This window comes from Macrobrachium nipponense, chromosome 33, assembly GCF_015104395.2.
Source record: "Macrobrachium nipponense isolate FS-2020 chromosome 33, ASM1510439v2, whole genome shotgun sequence".
Classification (NCBI taxonomy): domain Eukaryota; kingdom Metazoa; phylum Arthropoda; class Malacostraca; order Decapoda; family Palaemonidae; genus Macrobrachium; species Macrobrachium nipponense.
The window spans coordinates 13,492,459-13,517,458 of record NC_087219.1 but is presented as its reverse complement, the minus strand read 5'-3'; the positions used below and the strand labels follow the sequence as shown (position 1 = coordinate 13,517,458).

The 25,000-nt window shown below is 35.8% G+C and overlaps 1 protein-coding gene and 1 long non-coding RNA gene across 4 annotated transcripts in view; one reads left to right on the top strand and one right to left on the bottom strand.

The window, feature by feature from the left end:
• The window catches only part of LOC135202948 (uncharacterized), a 260,592-nt gene that overhangs the window by 48,407 nt on the left and 187,185 nt on the right, over positions 1–25,000 (bottom strand). The gene's annotated exons all lie outside the window — the stretch shown is intronic.
• LOC135202947 (protein Wnt-16-like) overlaps positions 8,591–25,000 on the top strand; it is a 329,737-nt gene continuing 313,327 nt past the window's right edge. For 2 of the 3 annotated variants that reach the window (XM_064232435.1, XM_064232434.1), the window contains exon 1: positions 8,591–9,443. In XM_064232435.1, the coding sequence (XP_064088505.1) occupies positions 9,223–9,443 (221 nt within the window). In that variant the 5' untranslated portion in view covers positions 8,591–9,222. The remainder of the gene's footprint in view (positions 9,444–25,000) is intronic. The other variant, XM_064232436.1, reaches the window with a different exon arrangement.

Here is a 25,000-nt window from a genome sequence, read left to right as displayed (position 1 = left end):
GAATGCCATGGACGACTTTAGGAGTACCTAGGAGAACACGATAATGCCGAAGAGACTCCGAGGAAAGGCGAGGGAGCCACACAAGTGCCCTAATGAACTGGCATGGTATTAAGAGACCTTAAAGAGAACATAGAGTCATTAAACCGAGATGTCAAAGGGTGAAGCACGTGAAGACGCAAATGGTCCAAAGGGAAAGGTGAACTTTAGTGCCAAGAGACCCAAGGAAAAGGTAGATAAGGTGCCAAGGGGTCTGAATGAGGGTATGTAACTGCCATGGAATAACAGGATGCCCATGGGCATGTGAACGGTGTCAAATGATGCGAGGATAATGAACTGAAGAAGAAAAATTGAGGGAAAAAAAGCTAGTGTATAGGTGTAGGTGCGTTTAGGATAATGATTAAGGGAGTCTTTCCTGTCTTTCCTCTAATGATAAAGTTCTCAAGGGAGGACAGAAGTACCAATATTGTAAGAATGGTTATTCGGTGCCTTACGGACCATAGAGTAGTGAGAATCGCCCTTGATGAAGCAATGGTACCATTGGACCTAAATAGGAACAAATGTACCTTAGAGTTGGAGTCGATGGCGCTTGAGTGGCACCGAGGTAAAGGTTATTAAATTAAGGAAACAAACAAGGTCCCACGGAATTTCAAGCTTTTCTTAGCATTACGGCGGAATAGAACTAAACAATGTTTACACTACGTCTTAAATCTGTTATGACAAGACTCTTTACTTAAAGGTGTCAATTACAGGACTTGTTAGTGCTGGCAGGTGGAGAGTCTTTGCACTTCCTCAGACTGACATTCCACATGTATATGTTAGGGAACCAGGTAACCCAAACTTCCGATCAGGTGAGGACAGGATGACTGAAGTGGATTATAACATGTCTCCGACTGGTATGCATTGGTATACATTTCTGTATATAATGAGATGCAGATTTTAAGTGCTGCATAGTTTGATGCAAACTTGAGACCAATGCACTGACGCCTTCGTTCAATGTCAATGGAGCACTTGCATAGAAAAGCAAAGATTCCATTTAAATCTGTCATCTGTCTGTCTATACGGCCCGCCCAACTAGTTTACAGCCACTCCCCAGTCCCACCACCCACAGTCCCTACTCAACCAATGCAGGATCCCCTCCGGAGTGACGACATCAGTTTTCACTCATGTTTGGAAGTTCATGTGTCATCTTCTCCTAATGGCAAAGATCTTTTTATTGTTTGTTTACGTTCCGCATAAATTCCCTTCAATTCAGATCCACTGAAGGTTAGGGTCGTGATTTCCTCATGTAGTAAATCTTGCGTCCTGTTTATTGTTCTGATAGTCTGTTGCTCTTAAGACTTGATTATGGATAATTTATATAGACTTTTCTGTGAAGAATTTACTGAAACAGTGAAGAATATAAATTTTTCATTAATGAAAAGTAAAGCTTTTTCCTGTCATTCCAAATAAATAAAAAACAATACCTTTCAGGTTTTCTTATATTTAACTAGAAGAGAAAAGTATGAAAAAATATAAGTATATACTTCATGTTCATTAAAATTATAACTTAATTACTGAAGTCTGAAAAATATACGTTGCTTTCCAGTATTCCCGGAAAATATATGACTTTGTTTTCTACAACTACCACAACAATCAAATTTTTGCGGGAGGTTATATGAATTCTTATGAATGCCAATGTCTGAATTTTTTTTATAACGAATTAAAAAATCAATTTTCAAGTCAATGAAACTCAATTGAGAAAAAAGATTGAAAATTGTATATGATGGCAGAAGAATGTATCTTTATTTGTGAACAGGTGAATATGCAGAATTTGTCTATACAGAACGTATGGATCGGTATCCTTTTAATGAACAATATGAAATCATTGTTAGATGACTGGAAAATAAATGAAGACCCACTATGTGAAATGACGACAACGGATACTGGGAGCAGTCGGAATAAGCTCATAATACGCTCAAGGAAAATCTACTTTTTACGCCAGACTGTCAGGTGCTTCGAAGATAATAAAAGTTCAACGAGAGATTTTCCGATGACCCGCAGAAATGACCAAACTTTGGTCAGAAAAGAAAAAATGTGAAGGGAATCTTAACCTCAAGGAAGCCATGTTCAGGATTTTGAAAATGAAAAACGGGATTGAAGGTGATTGCATAAATGAGATAAACGTAATGCTTCAAATGATTTAGCTATAGTAGCAGCTACTGACATCGAATTTGAGTTCAGTAGTTCAGTGGGTCTCAACGTCTTTGGGACCATGCACCCTTCACCATTTGTCAGAATGATTCCGCCCCCAGCCCCCTTTTCCAAAATTTTTTGTCTCAAAAGGTGCATTCCACATAGTATGCAACAAAATACTAACACACAGGCTAGCGGAGAAAAAGCCCAGCGTGACCTCACAGTAGTGCGGACCGATGCACATTGCGCTTTGTGTGGTCCTAGAGCCAGTTTGAGCCTGCTTATCTGTGGTCAAAATCGCCAACGCTCCCCCCCTCCCCCCAAACTCCGGGATTCCCCCCTGCTTGAGAACCAATTTACTTTGATGTCTTTCAGACAGGTGGTAATAATGTCGGCCAGGTGTAGGATTTCACTGAAGTAAAAATTTAATTGCATTTGCCCGTTTAAGATACAAAGAAGGAATGTTACTAAACTTATATTCCTGTTATCATAAGTGTTATCTATCTACCTATCTATCTATCTATCTATCTCATCTATCTACTATCTTATCATATTATCTATCTATCTATCAAAAAATAAATAAATAAATAAATAAACAAATAAATAAATTATATATATATATATATTATATATATATATATATATACATACACACACACACACACACACACATATATATATATATATATATATATATAATATATATATATAAATTCCTCCCCCGTGTACACACATTTTTGCAAGTTTTGAAGAGAGAGAGAGAGAGAGAGAGAGAGAGAGAGAGAGAGAGGAAGAGAGAGAGAGAGAGAGAGAGAGAGAGAGACGTAATAAAGCAAATCAATTTTCTCCCAAATCCAGACATAGGGTCATCCCAAAAGGCCTCCCAGTGCGCGTATAAACGTAAAAATTTACCTGAATTTACCTGTGTGTAATTAGCACGAGTAATTACTGTCAAAATGACTAGTATAAACCACGACCGAATATGTCCGTGCATTGCAACTTGTCCGTCTGACACGCTCAATGCTTATTTATGACTTGGTCCGGGCAATTAGGTTCTCTTGTTATCATGAAAAGACATTATGCCCAGGTACAGCCACCAGCTGAAGTTATAACCTGAATGGGTTGTTGGTAAGTGCTTTGATATCCAGGTACAGCCAGGTATAAGTATATGCAATAAGAGGAACTTTTGTTTGGCATCTTCGCCTGTCTGTCTATCTGTCGATCTGTCTGTTCTTAAACCCTTGGTTCTTAGCTAGATGTATCTCTTCTCCGTTTATCAATTTTTATGTATCGAAATTTTTTTTTTCGATTGCTACTCTCTCTCGTTTTTACATACTCTGTAACATGAGCCCTTTTACTCTCTCTCTCCTCCTCTTAACATACTCTCTGACATAAACCCTTGTACTTTCAGCACCTCTCTCTCTCTCTCTCTCTCTCGTATTACCAAACTCTGTAACATAAACCCTTGTACTTTCAGTACCTCTCTCTCTCTCTCTCTCTCTCTCTCTCTCTCTCTCTCTCTCTCTCTCTCTCGTCTTACCAAACTCTCTAACATAAACCCTTGTACTTTCAGCATCCTCTCTCTCTCTTTCATTTTAACAAACTCTGTAACATAAGCCCTTGTACTTTCAGCACCTTCGCTCTCTCTCTCTCTCTCTCTCTCTCTCTCTTCTCTCCCGGGGCACTTAAAAGAACCTCCGTGTAACAATTATAGTCTTAATAATAGCTGCCGATGTTCAAAACCGGGCAGGAACACTCTGGTCATCCGCCTGACGTCCATAAACGGTTTATTGCACAGACAGGGGAGATGAATGTTCGTGTACAAATAGCGAGGAATTAGAATAGCAAATAGCTGTGAATTAAGAAAGTAAATAGCTTACTGGAAAGGGACAGCAAATAGCCAGGAGTGAATACAGCGGACAGCTATCTGTTTAAACAGGAAATAGATGATGCTTGGAATAGGATATATGGTTTCTATAGTAGATTCACATCAACCGCGCATCTGATGTCTAGGCCAGTCCCTTACGATGCTCCTGTTTAGGTGTTGATAAGCCAATCACAGGGCTGGAAACACTCAGTCTCTAGAGAGAGTTCACATGGGCAGGATGTATGTTCCACCTCTCCTGAAGGATACGTTTGAATGACGTATCCCTCAGGAAAAGTGGAACATACATCCTGCCCATGTGAACGCTTTCGAGAGACTGAGAGTTTCCAGCCCTGTGATTGGCTTATCAACAGCCAATCAGGATCGTCGTCAGGGACCGGCCTAGACAACAGATGCACGGTAGATGTGAATCTCCATAGCATGGGAAGCCCGTAGTCAAGAGTTAGTGCAGCTATGGTCTGGCTTCTGCAAAACTAGTTACTATGCAGGTTGGCAAAATAACTATGATTTGAAAAAAAAAAAATAAATCACTAGGATGTAGAACCAATAGCCATAATTTATTGTTACCAATTCCCCGATGCAGAACATGATAATAGCAAGAAGGTCTACATATAGCCACGAGCTAGTAGGTAAGACCTGGAACGGTAAATAGAAATATGAACGAAAACTTGATATTTGCGCGTTATTTCCATAAAAAGACCAGAATTAAACGATGGAAAAATAAATTAAAATTAGCTATTAATTACAGTAGAATTCTAAATACTTAGGAATTAGAGTACACGACTAAACCAGAAATTTGAATATATTGTTATGCTACAGCATATGAATAAGAGAAGCCGCAGGCTAAACTTTTCAATAAGCAGGAATTATTACCAACGTAACAACTACTTGTTTAAAAGAAGGGTAATAAGTTAAGTATATCTTAGTTTAACCAGACCACTGAGCTGATTAACAACTCTCCTAGGGCTGGCCCAAAGGATTAGATATTTTTACGTGGCTACGAACCAATTGGTTATTTAGCAACGGGACCTACAGCTTATTGTGGGATCCGAACCACATGGAGAGATGAATTTCTATTACCAGAAATAAATTCCTCTGTTTGCTTGTTGGCAGAACGGGGAATCGAACCCAGACACTGAGATCGGTAGTCGAGCACGTAACAGACTCGTCCGGCGAGGAACTAAAGATGGTTAACACTGGGTCACAGTATGGTGGTAGTCAAGAAATAGAGCTGATTTTCAATATCCCCAGCTGTAGGGAATATTAAACTGTCAAGCTTAGAATTTTGGACTGGGTTTCAGTTATGAAACGCTTAAAGCTTTGGAATGTGTTAAACTGAGGGGATGGGTATGATCCATGGAAGTGGAAGAACTCTGGAATGAGTTCCGTTTCTGTCGTTTTTTCCAAGTTCTGGAAAGGTCACACATCTGAAAGGGTTTGGGTCTGGAATGTGTTTAAGCTCTGGAAAAGAAGATTAACAGTCTGTGTTTGAAGTATCAGCTGGATAATACTTGGAATGGGTACTCGATCCATTCCAGAATGGAAAACCGTGCCAGATCTCTATCTTTTGTTAATAATCATTAACCCAATCCCTAATTTAAATATATTCCAGTGTACTAATCGCTCTTGACTTGGAACCTAATACATAGTAAAAGAAAAAAAAAATAACGAGTGCTTAACTCTCCAGAACTCAAGCTCTTTTCATAATAAAATTCATATATTTTCCTGAACTGAAACCCCGTAGAAAAGATTTTATACACATTCCAGACCCCGGTTGTAACCTTTCCAGAACTTAAAAACTTACAGAAACGAAACTCATTCCAGTTATTTCTTCAGGGCTGATACTCACCCCTGAATTTAAACACATACCAGAGCTTTAAGCATTCCAGAACTGAATTCTATTCCAAAATTCTTGTCAGTTTAACAGGGAATGAACCCTTTTCTAGATATCTAACTTTTCCAGATTTCAAATTCACCCTACAATTTCCAGAAATTATGAAATTCTAAATTTCTAACGTTTCCAGCACACAAACGCGTCTCTTAATCGAAACCTGCTCCTGGGTTCCAGAATTTCCAGACGTTTCATAACATTCCAGAACTGACGCTTCTTCCAGCAATGTAGCCTTTCTCGAACTCAAATCATCTCCGCAATTAAAACCCATCCCAAAATTATAACCCTTCCGGAGTTCTAATCTTTCCAGAATCTACTGCAATCTGCAGACTTCGCAACTTATTGAAAAAAGATCTCTCCTTTTTTTTTTTTGAGTCGAAAGTTCCCTAACTATCGCTGATTGCTTTTGGCGATTATTGTTTTGTTAATGCGAAATATTCCTAATATAGGATGGAATTTAAATAATAAATTAATGCAGCTTCTGGCTACTTTTTTATAGACTTTGTTTAATGTTTTGAATTTTGTTTGTTTGTTTGTATGATGTTTTAACGTTACATGAAACCAGTGGTTATTCAGCAACGGGAACAAACCACGTCAAGAGTGAACTTTTATCACCAAAAACACACATTTCTAACCCCCTCAGTGGAATGCCCAAGAATCGAACTCGCGGCCACCGAGGTGGCAGGCCAAGACCATACCGATCACACCACTGAGGCCATATGTTTTCAGATTATCTTAATGGGATTTATTTCGATCTATGGCTAACTTTTTTTGTACGGGTTCCATTCAATACAGAGAAAAACTTTCAGGTTCTTTCATTTTAGAGGCACTGAATCTAGCTTGACTGACCTCGCATATAAACGTGCGCTTTGTGAAAGTCTATCTTTTCGGCTTAATCCCTAGTCGGGTTCGCTGTTTTTGATGAGTCTTTTAAAGAAAATGCTGACGATTAAATTGAAATACTCTACTCAAATAACATCCTTAATTAACTCATTATCATTATCATCATTATCATCACTGGTCATTTATTAGTAATAGAAAACTATATCGAAAGGGATGCAGGAACCATTAAAAAATAAGCTATGAATAATATAGTCGAGAAATGAGCGTATTTTAAGAGACATTTTCTTGCAATGCAACTGAATGTGGTTAAATAAAAAACAAATCAAATAGACGCGACGATAAGAAGAGTATATAAAAAAAACTATATTACAGCAAACTAATGTGCATTAATAGAGTGGAGATGAAAGAAAATAAAGATAGGAAAAGACTTTGGTAAAAGGAGAGATAACACAATATTAAATAAGCGGTAATCTTCATTTATTATTCTCGTAATCTCTGGTTTTCCTGATTTTCTCCACTTTTATCTGACTTTGCCTCAGTTATTCTGACTTTCTTATGTCGTCCTTGACTTTATCTTTTTTACGACACTTCCTCTTTTCTTTCTAACTCTCGTTTATTCCGATTATTCATTCCTTTTCTACTCTCTCGTTTTTCCCATCTTTTCTCCATTTTCCCAGCCACCGCCTCCCGTTTTATTTTATTTTTTTTCTAGGGACGGAATAAGGCTACTATATTGTTGTTGCCTGTTACTACTGTCTATATTACACCGGACATGGCACACTGTAGAAGTATCTGTTTATGGGGACAGCAATCTGCAAATTGCTGAAGAAGCAAAAGACAATACAAGGCTGGCATTAGGCCTGCTTAATATACAGCGAGGAGGGCCTATAGTGTATCTGTGTGTGTCTTTGTGAACGCGCTCGCATGTGTGATTAATGAATAGTTGCTGGAAGAAGCAAGTGAAACGGAGCAAAAAAAAGAAAAATGAAAGCCTAAATAAATTATTGCCTTATTCGTGCGGTTAAATTTGGTGAAGCTAAATAAATTGAGAAATAAAGAATTTCCCTCTTAAGGAATTCTAATTCTTGGGAAGCATTTGACATTTTAGACATAAGAATAAAGTAAAAAATAATTTTGATGTTTTATCTGGAAGGTGACACCTCTGTATCATTATTATCATTATTATTATTATTATTATCATTATTATTATAATTATTATTATTATTATTATTAAAAATGTACTAATATTCATTTTAAGATGTTCAAAAGACTAATACACACACACACACACACACACACACACACATATATATATATATATATATATATATATATATATATATATATATATATATATATATAACAAATAATTAACGACAATAACTAACCGCACAAAGCTATCGGTTGCCCTCTGGTCAAAACAATAATAATATTTAAGGACAATAAACTTCCGTAGGATCTGTCACGATTAATCTACAGGATTCCATGAAAACTTCTTTTTCCCCCCTTTTTTTTATTTGAGAGGGAAACTGGAAGACGATTTCCAGTGAAACAAAGCCTGAATGACCATTGTTTGGAATTGCTTTGTTTTTTTCCTACCCTGATTCTGTTACGGTTCGCGTCAGGACGTCGCGTAATACACACAAATACAAAAAGGACCCACCAACAACAAGAGGTCGGCTCCTTTTAGGATACGCAGCTGACCAATCAGGGCGGGTCGACGGGGCCGGAGGGCCAATCAGGCGGCGTCTGGGGGCGGGGCTTAGGTGCACGACAAAGCCGACCGCCACGTTCAGTTCCGTGCCGACCTCAGAGTGTGGAAGGTTGTGGAGGTGGAGTGACCGCGTCGCTCGCGTCCCGCGTCTCGCGTCTTCTTCTTCTTGGTCGTTGTCTCTGTGCTTCGCGTCCGCTCTCCAGTTCGAAAGAGAGAGAGAGAATAGAGATAAAAAAGAAAAGAAAGAAAGAGCAAAACTTTCTTTCTCGCACGTGACAACACGGGCTTCGAATAAAGTTCCCCGCAAGTGGTTAGGTGAAGTGATTTCCCTCTGAAAAGAAGAAGAAGAAAAAAAGTGTGCTTGGTAGAGGAGTGCGCGCGTACATAGGCATGAGTGAGGCTCCGACCGAAACCTGCCCAGAACGACGATTGAAATCACTGCGATGTCCCTTTGCGATGTGACCCCTCGATGGCCGGCCCAGCTGGCGACGACCCGCGGTGGTGAAGAAGGACGCTGAAACAGTCAGTCTTCGGAGCCGTCGCTTGTGTCCTCTGCTGCTCGAGACAAGAAATAAGAGTCCTCGTCCTCGCGAGTCAGTCGTCTGGAGGAGGGGAAGGAACGACCCTGAGTGATCAGGCGCGTCCGGGAGGGAAGGAGGGGTCGTTGGGACACATCCATCCCGTTCCTTCAGGAGTTTCTGAGTGATTGTTGACGCTATGTTGGCCAGGGGGACCGCCGAAATTGGTGGAGGCTCCTCATTCACAAGAGCTGCTGCTACTGCCGCTGCTGCTGCGTTTGGAGCAGTAGGAGGAGGAGGGGGAGGGAGAGGAGGAGGAGGGGTCTGCGGGGTAGGACACCCCCCAATCTCCTCCTGGAACTATGAAATTCTTCTCGTCTTGCTGCTGGCCATTGGAAATGTCAGCGCTGGGAACTGGATGTAAGTCATTACGTTATCTGCTGCTGCACTGATTCATCTGATTTCGCCCTTTTTTGCAGATTTTGCCTCGTCTGTGGTCAAGCCTTTCATTAATCGGTTTGTCCTGCATATAGTTAGTTACCCGTTAGCTTACGTACCTTTAGTGTTATCTGTTGTTCTATTTTGCTTTATTTATTTTTTTAATATGTGTAAGTTCTAGTCTTTGAATTAATGACTCAAACTTAGACCTAGAATTGTTATTTGGTTAGTTCATTCTCATTATCTTTCAATTCTCAACTTACTATTATTATTATTTTTTTTTTTTTGCATAGGTCGTCATCAAGAATCAAATTTTACCTTTGTCAAGAATGAAGTTGCATGTTTATTCAAGTTTCATAAGTGGTCGTTTGCCACATATGTAATAAACTGCCATTTTTTCCACCGTACTTTTTGTTCAAGTATCTGAGTCTCCCTCTGTCTAGAATTACTTTCTGTGTTTATTGACGCTGAATCAATTCTTCTTTATCACCTGTGAATAAAACTGGCTCCCGCTAGCATTTATTTATGTTTTATAGGTGTTTCTGCATCGATTATTCATCATCTGGCTTTTGTAGCATTTAGTTACGTTTTGTGGATGGACACCATTTATGGAGTTATTAAATAATTCTTATTTGGTAGCTTTCATTTATGTTTGATAATTTTGTTTCTTTATCACTTACACGAAGTCCTTATCATTTAAAGGTACCATTTATTACCATTAACAAGAGGCATTCATTTAAATACTAATGAAATAACTGGGTTATACTAAAGTTCATTCATCGCGTATATTACTCTGCTATTCTTACTTCATCCTTAAATTTTTATTTTATTATTTGTGTTTATCACACAATATATGATAAAGAAAGTATAAGCTTAGGAGAAATATTATTATTATTATTATTATTATTATTATTATTATTATTATTATTATTATTATTTCCCTAAAGTGGCCTCTCACAACGTTTATTTACGTTTTCATTTCCATTTTACGTTCGTCTATTAATACGATTATTATTATTTTTTATTTACAAGTGTGTTTATTTAAATTCCATAAGCATATTACTCATAAAGAAGCCTAGCTATCTTTTTGTATTTACGGTGACGTATATTTATTTCCCATTCATTCTATAATGCATCTGCATATACTTGCCACTTGCAAAGTGCAACACTATAGACTTAAATAGGATTTATTTGTCCTTTCATATTTTTTTTTACAAAAGTTTCTTAAAAACTTTGTATGGAGTATGTGCATGAGTTTTATTGTGTATTTTTGGACATAATTGTGTTTTACTCTGAAATAATGTTTTCCATTTTACATGTTTGGTTTGTATGTCTGTATTTTACACTTGAAAACAAGTCTGGTTACATGTTTGTTTATATATCTGTCTTTATGGATGTTTTAAATGTTCCGAGTATATATATATATATATATATATATATATATATATAGATATATATATATATATATATATATATATATATTAATTATCTGCCACTATGTGTTTTGAGCTATTGATAAAATTCGACAGTTTATATAAAGTGAATTTTTATAATTTTTTTTCCCTGGCGAGTAACAAATTACCTTTGTTGCTTGTTTCGGAGTGAGTCTTAGCTCCGAGGCGTTTGGGAAACAGCGCTTCAACTTTAGATACTTTGTGTGAGATACCTAAAAATTCGCTGTGCTTTGTGTAGTTTGTCTTACGGCTTTGAATCGGTGAGTCAGAGGCTTTACTGCTCCGATGCTTTGTGAAACCCATCCTAATGCATTATTTGTGATGCTTTGCGAAAGACGAATAATTATGAAGTTAGTCGCTTTGTGTAGAGTAAGTTAAATTTTTAGGTGTGTTTTAAGTTACTTTCTTTGGTGTAATTTGTTTCAACTCCTGATCGTTTGTAAAAGGAGTTTCCAATTTCCATTCCTCGTGTAAGGTGAGCTTTATTTTTTGCCGCTTTGTTTAAAGAAAGTTTTGCTCTATTGTGTTTATTTTCAATCTCTGGTCTTCCCAAAGGATCTGAGCCGTGTTCACTTTAATCCTTTAATGAGTGCGTTTTGATGAGTGTTGCTTTGTGAGAATAATGCTTTGTGTGAACGAACTTAATAACGTATCTGCTTTGTGCGAACTGAGGTTACACAGTTTAGTTACTTTTTCAGAATGGGTTTAATTTTTGAGTGAGTTATGCTGAATTACCAATTTATTTTTCCTCTCTATCTGTGTGTGTGTGTGTGTGTGCTAACTTCAATTAGGATGCATGTACCTTTCAATGACAGGTGATATATATATATATATATATATATATATATATATATATATATATATATATATATATATACACGAGTATAAAAATATATTTATAACACACACAAAACATACTTCTCACCTGTCATTTAAAGGTATACGCATCTTAATTAAAGGTAGCATGTCCGGATACCGGGATCCTATTAATTAGGAAATCCATCCAATTAACGGCGGGGTTAATCCGGAGAGGTAAGTAATTATCGTCATAATATAGACCTATTCAGGTGGAAAATCGTATTGAGTGCGTGGGACCCGGTAAGAGGAGAGAGAGAGAGAGAGAGAGAGAGAGAGGCTGAAGTACTCTGATGTTGACTAGTGAAAGAGAAGGAAAGCTGATGAGGGCAAATTAATAGAAATTTATAAAATATGTTGGAGAGAGAGACGAGAGAAGAGAGGCGGCGAAGAGAGAGAGAGACGAGTAGAGAGAGAGACGAGAGTAGACTACAGTGCCAACCGTGGATTGAACTGAAAGTCTTAAATGCATATATAGGAAGCAAGAAGAAATTCCCAAATATATAAATATCGAAAAACAAAAGCAAGAGAAAGGAAGAGATAGTAAAGAATCAATAACTAAATAAATATGAGATTATAGGTCAGGTTAAGTTAACAATTCTCAACATACAATCCAGTTTAAAGATTAAAAACCCTATGGAAAAACTCACATAGCTTGTCAAGACCAGTTAAAAAGCAATCGCAGTATATCCTTAAATTCTTATATATGTAATACACACACACACTCATATATATATATATATATATATATAAACACATAAGGGGCTCCATCGAGTATTATTCAAGGTAACAATACGTTTGAAACCGCACACTGATTGACTGGATTGTCTACGACGTCGCAAGAGTGGAATATCCGAACTTATGGCCTAGAACTCTCTTCCTACCTTTGTTCTCCCTGCTCATAAAGATACTTCCTAAAACAAATGCAAACTTCTTTTCCCTTCATTTTTTCTGCTTTCTTCTGGTCTGGGAAAGTTAAGGACACTAGACCGCTGCATTTAACTGGATGTATACACTAGCGTATTTTATCAAACAGAAAAAAAAAAAATCTTGTTTATAGCAACGGAAGGTTAAAACTTAAACCTTTTAATTAATATTACAATGGAAAAATATAAAAAACTTCGATTATTTTTATAAGGGTATATATAGGGGATATATATATATATATATATAATTATATTTATTATATATTTTATATCATATATATATATCTATATATAAAGATATATTTCGTAAATATTTAGACCTTCAATAAAACACTTTGTTAAATGAGAACAGGAAGTATTCAGAGCTCTGTCAAAAGGAGAAGCCCAGTGAGTGTGTATTCAGATCCAGCAGACGCTGGAAAGCCTTCAAAATTGACCCTGGAAATTCTACGTTCACCCTACTGAGTCGGCCCAAGGTATGAAGCGGAGGAATTTGGATCTCAGTATAGAAATGGAATCTATAGCTTGCTATCTGGGAAGTTTAGTCAATTATTATATATAAGAAACTATACCAGTGACTTCCGTAGACTGTTACTGCGCATTGTCGATACCAAGGTTAAAGGAAAGTTGCGAATGAAAAGCACAATAGATAAACGGGACAAAAGCATCGGACAACGAAGCTCTTTCTTTGTTATGGGAATGATAATATTATTCGTACTTCTTCCACTTAATTTGGATCTTCTGACTTCTTTTCTTAAAGTTTTCATTTTACTTTCATTTGTGATAACTTAGGAGCTTAAGAAAGTTTACTTGTTTTTATTATCAATTCTTTAAAGGAGATGAATTACAAATCAAAAGTTACTGAAAAATTAAGCACCTCAATGTTTTTTTTTTATTTCTCCTTTTTAGTATGATTTTAATTACGATAATTTAAGTCATAATTAATTTTATTATATCATCATCTCATTATTGATGTATCTTTTGATTACTGAAATTTACGATAATGTTATCAAAGAATGTAATTAATGATTTAAAAAAATAATAATTGTAATGCAGAAGAGCAATTCTCGTAATTTTTAACATTAACAGGTAAAATATGAATGGCAAACATGTAAAGGATCCTAGTAAGGGAACGTAAATCTAGTTAAATGAATAATTATTTACTTATGTTCATATTTCTGGATTATTGATATTTTGGTTCAGTGTTAAAAAGGAATCACTACACACACAAAAACTGGAATATATGATCATGAGCGAATAATTTGTGCGCACACCGTGACCAGTTGAGCCCGCTGCAACCATTCACTCATTCATTCACTCGAATAACTGTGTATAAAACAAATGAGTACACAGTATATACAGATACGAAAGCATAAGAAATTAAATAGTAACGAAACGTGTGTGGAAATAACTACCACACGATAAAAATTGACAATGTTATTGTTCTGGAAAAAGTAAAATATTATTTTCGTAGTAATGAACATTTTACAAATACAATGGCTGTTTTTTGCCATAAAAATGACTCTGTAACGTTTTACGTGCTTTTTATTAAAAGTAACCCCCCCCTCTCTCTCTCTCTCTAAAAAAAAAATCGGGAAACATTGTCTACTATGTTTTTTTTTTTTAATAAAAATGAAAACAAAAACATTGTCTGGAATGCTTGTTCTTGTTGATATAACGTTTGAAACAAAAGTTATTTCGGAATTATTATTATCATTATTATTATTATTATTATTTTATTATTACTATTATTCATACTGAACAAATGTTCACTTATACAGAATACATCCAGAAAGCGATAAATGAATTTTCCAAAACTACTAATCTATGGTCACTGTAATTATGTATATGTATATATATATATATATATATATATATATATATATATATATATATATATATATATATATGTGTGTGTGTGTGTGTGTATGTATATATGTGTGCATGAAAATATATGCATGTGTATATACATACCCTATATGTATATATGCACACATTTATATAGTAAGATTCAAATCTAATCTAAGAACATATTTTTCGATTCCGATTTCAACGCGGCAATGAAATAGAATCAATAGGGCCAAAAGCGGCTTTGTTGAGAAACAAAGACAGAAGCAACGAAAGCAAATAAATCTTTGTCGTAGATTGTGGAGCATAAGTGACGTTTTGCTTGCGTGACAGATCGACATAAGTCAGAATGCGGTAACTTGCTTCATTTCTTCTTGATGTTTGCTATTTTGGATTGTGTCCATTTTCTCTTCTCGCTAATATATTATATGTGTATAAATATAAATATATATATATATATATATGTATATATATATATATATATATATATATATATATATATATAAAACATGTGTATAGTATATACATATATACAATATTACATATATATGTTTTTATATAATATGGATATATAATATAAATAATATACATATGAATAATATATATATATATATATATATATATATATATATATAAATGACATATATATAATGAATAATCAGATGTTTAAGTTTATATATATATATATATATATATATATATATATATAAAATTTGATAACAGAAAACAGTTGAATACCATTGTCAAACATTTAAAATTGTTTTCCGTGGCTTCGCTGATTGCAATCTCAATGAATTAATATTGACTTGCTGACAGCTAGTCGTGTTGTGTGTGTGTGTGTGTGCATGTGTATGCGCGCGCGCGCTTGTTTGGTGCGGGATGGGGGCTGAGCCTGGCGGTGCGAGTGTTCGCCATGATTGATAGAGATAAGAGGGTCAGGAGGAGTTGTTAAAACATAATGTTTATCATCCATTACAGGCTATTAACCCTGTGGTTAGAGGTTTCAGATTCCACGTTAAGCATTATAACCTGCCGCTGCACGATTCAATGCCTCATTTGCGATTCAATTCGACGTGCCTGCCTCTCAAGTATGAGTTTCGTATTCCAAGTTAATGCATCAGACACCGTCTTTATATTATGTTTATGTGGGCCGGTTTGGTTCAGTCTCTGTGCAGACAACCTCCTGACTGGGCGTTGATCACTGCAATGAATGAAGAGCGTGAATCATTGATGATAAAATCATCCGTTCATTTTGAAAAGTGGAAACGGGTTAGCTCAGAAATATTGGTCCACTGAGTATAAAAGAATTAAGACTGAGTAAGCTTACGAAGAACGCAATTGCTTACCAGAATTTTTGTTTAAAACGAGTGAACTAGAATCGAGCAAATAGGGACAGGGCGTTTAAGCACCTACTGATTTCCAAAAGCTAGCTTACTACGGAAGAAATACTACATTTGATGTTGAACGCTAGAGAAATCATGAAACTGTTTATATGAAATATGGTGACATCATCCATATTTTATATTCCTCAAGTAACCTCCACGTTTGGCTGGCAAAACATAAATTGAAGCTACGAGACACTGTTTTTGTGAGAGAGACTTATTCATTTTGCTCTTCTTTATTTTGGTTTGTACACGTAATTTAAAACGGACGACAAAACATAAAACATTGCCTGGAATACCGTATAATTATTTTAATTTAATATCCCCATGTTATTACCATGCTTATTCTCCTCTGTAGTTTGGCCTTGAGTGACATCAACAATTTGGAAAACAGACCTTCAAAATCAACACTACAATAACACCATAATGAGGGAACACAAGTTCTAAGGTACTGTCTGTCGAAGTATCCCCGCCCTCCGAACACCCCCCCCCCCAAACAAACTTAAAAAAAATAAAATAAGAAAAAAAAAATAGGAGGAGATTAACCCTGTTCCCTCACAAAACAAGTTATTCGATTGCATTGAATTTTCTTTTGCATAAATAAACTTCCAATTGACTAGTTTCCCAAACTTAAAAAAAAGCAAATATTTAAAAGGAAACTAACCCTGTTCCCTCATAGACCACTTAATCGGCTGGATTCAATTTTATTTTATACACAAATAAACCTCCAATTGACTAGCTTTTGATCAGAACATATGAATCTAGCCAATAGTTTGATCGGATCGATTTTAGAGTTAGAAATAATAGCTGAAAATTTTCTTAAGATAATAAGTGTGATGTAACCAGAGTTACTTCTAAAGCGATCCATTTTTTTTAAATGTTCATAATTAACTCTTATTAATAGTTTCTAATATTCAGTGTCTGTTATCATTATTAATGTAATTATATCTACTAGAATAATAATAATAAATAATTTGAAAAAGAAACCCACAATTCAATTTGTAACTTGTTTACTTCTAAGTATTACATTTAGCCAGAAGACTGCTGGCCTTGACCCAGGCTAACATCCCAACATCTCTTGAGAATGGGCCCCACAAGAAGGGCCTGAAAGTACTCGAGTGTGGAGTATAAACTTAATTGTAAATACTTAGAAGTAAACAAGTTACAAATTGAATTTGTGGTTTCTTTTTCAATCTTCAGAAGAAAACTGAAAGAAGTTTTTGTTGGTTAAGGAAATAATAATAATAATAATAATAATAATAATAATAACAATGACATCTGACTGTTCATATACATATTTATTATTCACGCTCAAGTTATGAGGATGACAGCCATAATAACAAGGTACATTACTGCACGAAACTCAGCAAACCTCAAATTGAAATACACGAATAAAAAAATAAGAAAATAAAATTAAAAAAAGAGGAAAAATTAAGAGGCAAAATGCTTTTCCCAAGAATATCATCCATTTAGCGTCATGCAGCCATGGCATTACGGGGACTCATACCCAGCTCATAATCATAATGCCAGGGCAGAGTGGTAGTTGTCGCCCTTACGTCGAGACGCCTTAAGAGCGAGAATCTCAGGTCTATAACGCCCCCCCCCTCCCAAATACCCCCTCCCTCTCCCGGGGGCTAATCTCGTGTGTGCCCACGGAGGAGAGAGCCTCCGCGATCAAAGGATGCCGACGCCGGGGGTTGAAATTGTCGGGAAAATCTAAAATTAGGCAAAATTGTCGTCGCCGTAATTGGAAGGTTGTCAATTACAAAAGATGGCCTCAGCTGTCAAATTAAAGGAATCCTCCCACCACCTAACGCCCCCTACCCCAACAACGTCACCCTCAACACCCCCCTCCTCAAGTCTCTTCGGCCTTCTCCAATAACACTACCCTCCCCCTCTAACTCCCCACACAACCCCCATTTTGACTGACCTACCACGATTAATTAGCCTCCTAAAATTCGTAAACGAATCACTCGTATTCAGTTAGCGATCTCAGGGATTTTAAGTTCACATAATATATCGGCTTCTGATTATCGGCACATAATATATCGGCTTCTGGTTTTGTGTGGGTGTGGTGTCATATTGTTGATTTTTGTTTTTTTTTATTATTTTTTTGAGGGGGGATGGGGTTGTTTGGTAATGAGCGGAAGTAGTAGGCTATACGCTTTGACCTACATACACTGTGGAAATTAGTGTGCTCTGGAATGCTCCATATGCTTCTGTTTTCCACATATATATATATATATATATATTAATATATATATATATATATATATTATAATATATATATACACGCATATCAACAGGTGAAAAATGAGAGACAGGGTGTAGGTCCTGACCGGTTTCGGCTTTATTTCCATGGAAATAAAGCCAAAACCGGTCAGGACCTACACCCTGTCTTATTTTTCACCTGTGAATATGTGTGATAAACGAATCACGTGCAAAAGTGATTATAATCATATATATATATATATATATATATATATATATATATATATATATTATATATATATATATATGTGTGTGTGTGTGTGTGTGTGTGTGTGTGTATGTATATATATATGTATGTATATGTATGATAAAGATTATTATTATTATTATTATTATTATTATTATTATTATTATTATTATTGTTGAACTTCATCTCGAAAAGAGTAAAAAATCCAATGAAAGCGATTTCATTAGGAACACGGCCATTCCGAAATGGTTAACGAGAGCCCCATATTCCCGTTTATTTTACACGATCCACTTTGTCGGCGACTATATCGCGTTCATTAGCGTGAAGAGACAGCACAAAACGATGTTGTCTCCGCTTTTATAATTGTTATGGTCTTTGGCGTTAATGCTGGCGCTTTACTGTGATATGTATTTTAATAATCGCTTACATTCCTGTACATGAATATACGAAAAAATCCAAATAATCGCTTACATTCCTGTACATGAATATACGAAAAAATCCAAATAAGTACAAGCATTATATTTATAAAAAATAACACTTAAACAATGTCTGACAAAATTGGTCACAGAACGCAGGTAAAACCAACACACAAACAAATGTCTTCACAAACACGCAAAAGCACAACTTTTTTTATCCACGGTTTATCAAACGTTCATGAAAGCGTCCGAGGCTGTTTGGACGACATTCATGAACGCGGCCCAAACGGGTGAAATGTTGTCAGAACGCAAATTAACATCACCAGAAAATAAACATTTATCATGAGCTACGTCCATTAACGCTGTATATATCACGCGGCGTAATTATAGTCTAATTTAATCCAGGTAATATTGCGAATTCAATGCGAACATCCAGCGCTGTTGAATTAATAGAGTCTGAAGGCAGTTCATGAATCCGCTGTACTAAATAATTTGCAGGACCTCAGTTCTTGGTCGGATGCTTATCTCGTGAAACTGTTTTGTGCGGCGGGATTATTCACTTACTGAACGTACGCGTCGCCGTGGAGGGCTAGATATATATATATATATATATATATATATATATATATATATATATATTATATATATATATATATATATATATATATATATATATATATATATATATATATATATAGCACGTTCTTGAGAATATCACAAAATCCACGAAAGGTGAGTGAAAAAAAGAACTTTGAAGAAGTACTTTCGTAGTTTATTCTACGTTTTCAGGTTCACACTACGAAAGTACTTGTTCAAAGTCACCTTCTCACGTGGATTTTGTGATATATATATATATATATATATATATATATATATATATATATATATATATATATATTATTATATTATCTATATATATATATACATACATATATGTGTGTGTGTGTGTGTGTTTGTGTATGTGGGCGTTTTCTCCCAGCAAAATAGAAATCTAAAAGACGCATTTCATCAGCAACGTATCATTCGCTCCCAGCTGTGATTCGGATGGCAGTCCTATGTATCCTTCAGCCAGGGCTCCTATTCTTGTAAGTTAGCGTTCCTTAGGCCTAAGGATCTTTAATTAGGCACTCAATGACTGGGCATTTCGCACCTGTCCCATCTGGGCCTAGAGAGAAAATAATATTATCGAGGATAATAGGCCTTTGCTAATCTGTGTTGTCCATTGATAGTTTTTCTCATTTTTTTAAAGCATTTTTTGTTGTGTTTGTTGTCTTTCCCGTTGTAATAATACAGTAATAACATCTACTACGTTAACTATATATATATATATATATACTATATATATATATATATATATATAATATATATAGATACTTATATATGTATATAATATATACATACATACATATATTTTCTCACATATATCAATTTTAACTATTGTCTCCTTCGAAGCACTAACATTAACCAAACCCCCAATTTCTCTCTCTCTCTCTCTCTCTCTCTCGCTCTCTCTCTCTCTCTCTCTCTCTCTATCTCCTCTAGTAGGAAGTGTGGACGCTGAACGCAAACGAAATAAAAGGCAGATCAAAAAAAACGAAGAAAAAAAAATTAATTTTATTTTCTTACTTCATGTTATAATATTCGTATTTAATATTTTTATGTCTTTATATCTTAGAGTCACATTTAATACCATTGCATTTTGAGAGGTGCCGAACGTTACATTGGTTTTTAATACTTTATTTATTTATTATTATTATTATTATTATTATTATTATTATTAATATTATTATTATTATTATTAGGAAGGAGGCCTTCTCTGAGGGCAGTAGCATTGAATACAATAGCTGTTTCAACGGCATTTAATTTATATAGAATCTTATTATTATTATTATATATTATTATTATTATTATTATTATTATTATTATTATTATTATTATTATTATACACAATGAACAAAGATTTTCATAGAGGCCTAAAAGGCCACTAACTTGATAATGAATGTGAAAGCCAGGACAAATAAACTGGGAAATAGTTAATAATAAACAAATATGTATTATAAATCAGATCAAGTGTAGATATCCAAAACTTATAATTAGAAAAATATATTTCCTAATTATTATTACGTTTGCTACTTAACTTTATATTTATAGTACAAGTTGCTTATGTTATTTATTTTTAGTCGATGTAATTTAATTACTCACTACTGACCTTATATTGCAATTTGTAGTGTTTTTCAGTAATTTTTTAAAATATGATATCGAGTCTTTTTTGCAAAAAAAAAAAATAAAAAAATAAAAATAAATAAATAAAAATAAAATAAAATTGTAACTGCATTTTGTTCGCCTTAATTTCGTATGCCATGGTGATTTTTTCCTTTTATTCACTTATCATTCATACTTCTATTAGCCTTTGACACTGATTTTATTTATATGTAAATTTGCTAACCTTTGTAATTAATTTATTTAGGCATTCTCTTTGTCTCAAAACTTCATCTTTACTAAAGAAAAAAATTTTGTCATAGAATCACTCTCAACATTTCTTTAGTCCATTACACCGGTATCAATTCGGGAAAGATAAAATAAATAAATGAATATATCTACAGAAGCACGGTAAGGATGGCAATCAGGATCCCGGGTGGTGTGGTACTGTAACTAGTGCTTAACGTCATCATCTGTAAACACGAGAGTCGGATTTCAACATCAGATAGAAACCGCCGAGACTCGTTCTTGTTTTTTGCGGATAATGATGAAAAGGTTTCGCCCCTCCTTGTATCTTCTTATGGATAGTAAACAGACCGTCCTTTTTGTTCTTGTTGATATGAAACTGGTTTTGCTACAGTTACTTTAGGTGATGGAAAAAACGTTTCTTGTTCTTGTGAACTATGAGAAAATGTTCATTTTCATCTATCTCTGTCTTCATCTTCTTCTATAAAGCAAGCAAGAACGTTCATCGAGTTCGTGCAAATAATGCCCAAAAACGTTCCCCCCTCCCCCCTTTCATCTATCTAGTTCCAAACATTCATGTTTTTTCATGAGAACAAAACAAACGTTTCGATCGACATCTCCACGTTTCAGGATGCCACGTTTTTCCTCCTTCTCCGATGGTCTTTTGCGACGTTACCCTTTGAGCAAAAGAGGCAATATCGCATTAGAAACGATCCCATCACGCACACTGTGTGCTCCGTGCTTATCAGCTCTTGAAGTCTGACAGAAGGATATGGAGTGGAGGACGCCGCACGTAAGATGCTACTGCGCTGTTCGAAGGCAACCCCCAACTCCCTTATATTGCTGAGCGTTCAGCTGTGCAGATGGGATTAGTCGGGGCTCTTTTCCTACGCCGAGGTGGAGGGAACGAGAAGGTAGAATTGGAGGAGGCGGCAGTACAGTAAAAAGGTAAAATTGAAGAGTGGATGAAGGATCAAAGAGGAATAGGAAGGTAGAAGGTTCAGTTAAAAGTAGCTGTAATAAGAATATCGCGGTTTGAGGAACTTTGCTATGGAGATACGTCAACACAATACGAGTGCAGACTCGAAAATGCAGCAATAAACTGAATATGGAATGAAACAGGCCATAGTAAGAACACAGATCTGAAGAGGTAGAAAAACCAGTGAGTAGAATGAAGTGTAAAAGAGGCGGTAGATAATGAGAAACCTAACGGAAAAAGCAGTCAAAAGGAGAATGTGGAACTAAAGATACGGAAGTCAGAAGAGAGCATGACTGACGAGACGATAGTGAAGAGAGGGAAATAAGAAAAAAGTAAAGTAAGAAGGTGGAACGGAGTGGCAAAATGGCGGTAGCCTTGGCTGTTTTGAGAGGTGTCAAGACTTCGCCATCCTCCTTGTTAAGGTAGTTCTCGTGGGGTATTTGTGCGTTGTTATTAATTTTTTGTTCTAGTTTTTTTTCACAAACCAAAATATCACTATATGGAGACTACACACGAAGCCGCGTGACATTGTTCAAGGTCCAGACAGCCTTGGGCAAACAAGTGACGAGTGAACCTCATAAAAAATGAATAAAAAAAAATAATAATTTCAGTCGTTAAGTGAGAAGTGAGACGTAGTGATGAGGCTGAATTCGCAATACCGTTTCACAAGCAAGACTGAAAACGAGAGAGAGAGAGAGAGAGAGAGAGAGAGAGAGAGAGAGAGAGAGAGAGAGAGAGAGATTCTCCAATCTCTCCACCCCATCTGTGACCTACAGCATCTGACTAACATACAGGCACATGATTCCCATCTCATGTCAACACAGGAGCACTTTACTTCAAATGAAATTCGCTCGTAATGTTCCTACCTTGTCCCAGGATCGAATACGGGTTACCTTCGGGGGGAGAAGAGAGAGAGAGAGAGAGAGAGAGAGAGAGAGAGAGAGAGAGAGAGAGAGAGAGAGAGAGAGAGAGAGCTTTTAAAAATGAAAATGGAACAACAACAGCGAAACAACAACGACCGATTCTCCTCCTTCAAGAGCCTTTTGTTTTAGCTGCACTCCCCAGAAACAAGTAAATCATCCCCCTTGTAGTGTGTGCCCTTCTGGCCGCATAAGAATCCTTAGAATCCTTCTGGTCTTACGTGGAGGAGGGGCGTCCTTCGGGATTACGTAGATGACCACGCTTTCTCCGATCCTCCCCCGAAATCTGGATTAGCGGCTCCAAAAAGGGCGCCGACGATCCCGGCGATAGATGCGACCAGACACCTGGAAAGCCTCGGGTGGAAGACTGGTTTGTGGGAGGAGGTGAAGGGCATGGATTCATGGGGATTAGTGGGGGGATTAATGGATTTCATCCATGTGCCTATTAGTTGGATGACTCGTAATGAGGATTACCAACCTCCTTGTCTTTGAAGGGCCGAACATGAGAGAGGCCCTCAGCCACTGGATTTTACTTCCAATGGCTGGATTTCTGGAAATGAGAAGATTCCACCTGGCGGGTTTTGTTTTGTAATCTTCCAGATTACGTTATCGCTCTCTGGAATGGACGATTCTGGAGAAAAACAAATGATATATAAAGAGTGTTTGTCGGTTTGTGTAAATGTTTGTTGTGTCTACTTTTCGTTTTCGAGACACGTTTCTGGTCAGGACGAATCTGGCGTCTACTTGAGAAAGTTCCTGTAATCTATTGCTGTTTACCTAAGAATTTTAATTTATAACAAATTTTCTTCTCATGGAAAACTCTTTTTGGCATATGTGCATTACGGTTTTCATAAACCTGTTAATAATAATAATAATAATAATAATAATAATAATAATAATAATAATAATATGCTCCTGGAAACAGCGCACATAGTGAGGAAAGTGATGGACTCCTAAGGGGGCAGGATGCAACCCGGAACCCTACACTATAAAACCACCCTGTCGAATACGATGACTGTGACAGAATAATAATAATAATAATAATAATAATAATAATAATAATAATAATAATAATAATAATAATAATATATTGTTTGTTGGCAGGTATGCCAGATATGCTTGGTGAAAAGTATAATTCCGTTCCCGTAGATTTTACCAAATCTTCAATTAAGCGAATCAAAATAAAAAGAAAATTTTGATGCAAATTATCATTTGAAAAGCCAATTAACATCGTCAATAATCCTAAACTAATCTTGCCACAAATGTTGTGGGTTTTTTTATGATAATCCTAACAATAATAGCTAATAATACATCAGAGAATCGGACTGACTTTGATAAACTAACTAAACTGTCTTCATCAGTATCATAAAGATCTACTGGTTTTTAAATTTCCTACAGTTTCTAAATTTCCTACATGCTATTATTATCATTAGCATTAATAATCATAAAGATCTCATAACAGCATGCCACTAAAATGGTGAAGAAATCCACAATGGTAGATATATTATTATTATTATTATTATTATTATTATTATTATTATTATTATTATTATTATTATTTACGAATTACGATGACCACAAATATTAAGAGTACTTGAATGTAAACATCAAGCTTAACGAAATAATATTCAGTAGCGATTATTATTATTATGATTCTATTATTATGACCGCAAGTATTAACAGTGCTTGAATGGAAGTATCAAAACTGACGAAATTACACGAATTCCCGATCTCCAGTCTCATCGAACAACGAACCTCGTTCGTGAGGTGGAAGCGATGGCATTTACCTGACGCAGCCTGACGAACGAACGTGCGTGACTTCGTGATTATATATTATCAATGTCACTCTGCCGTAC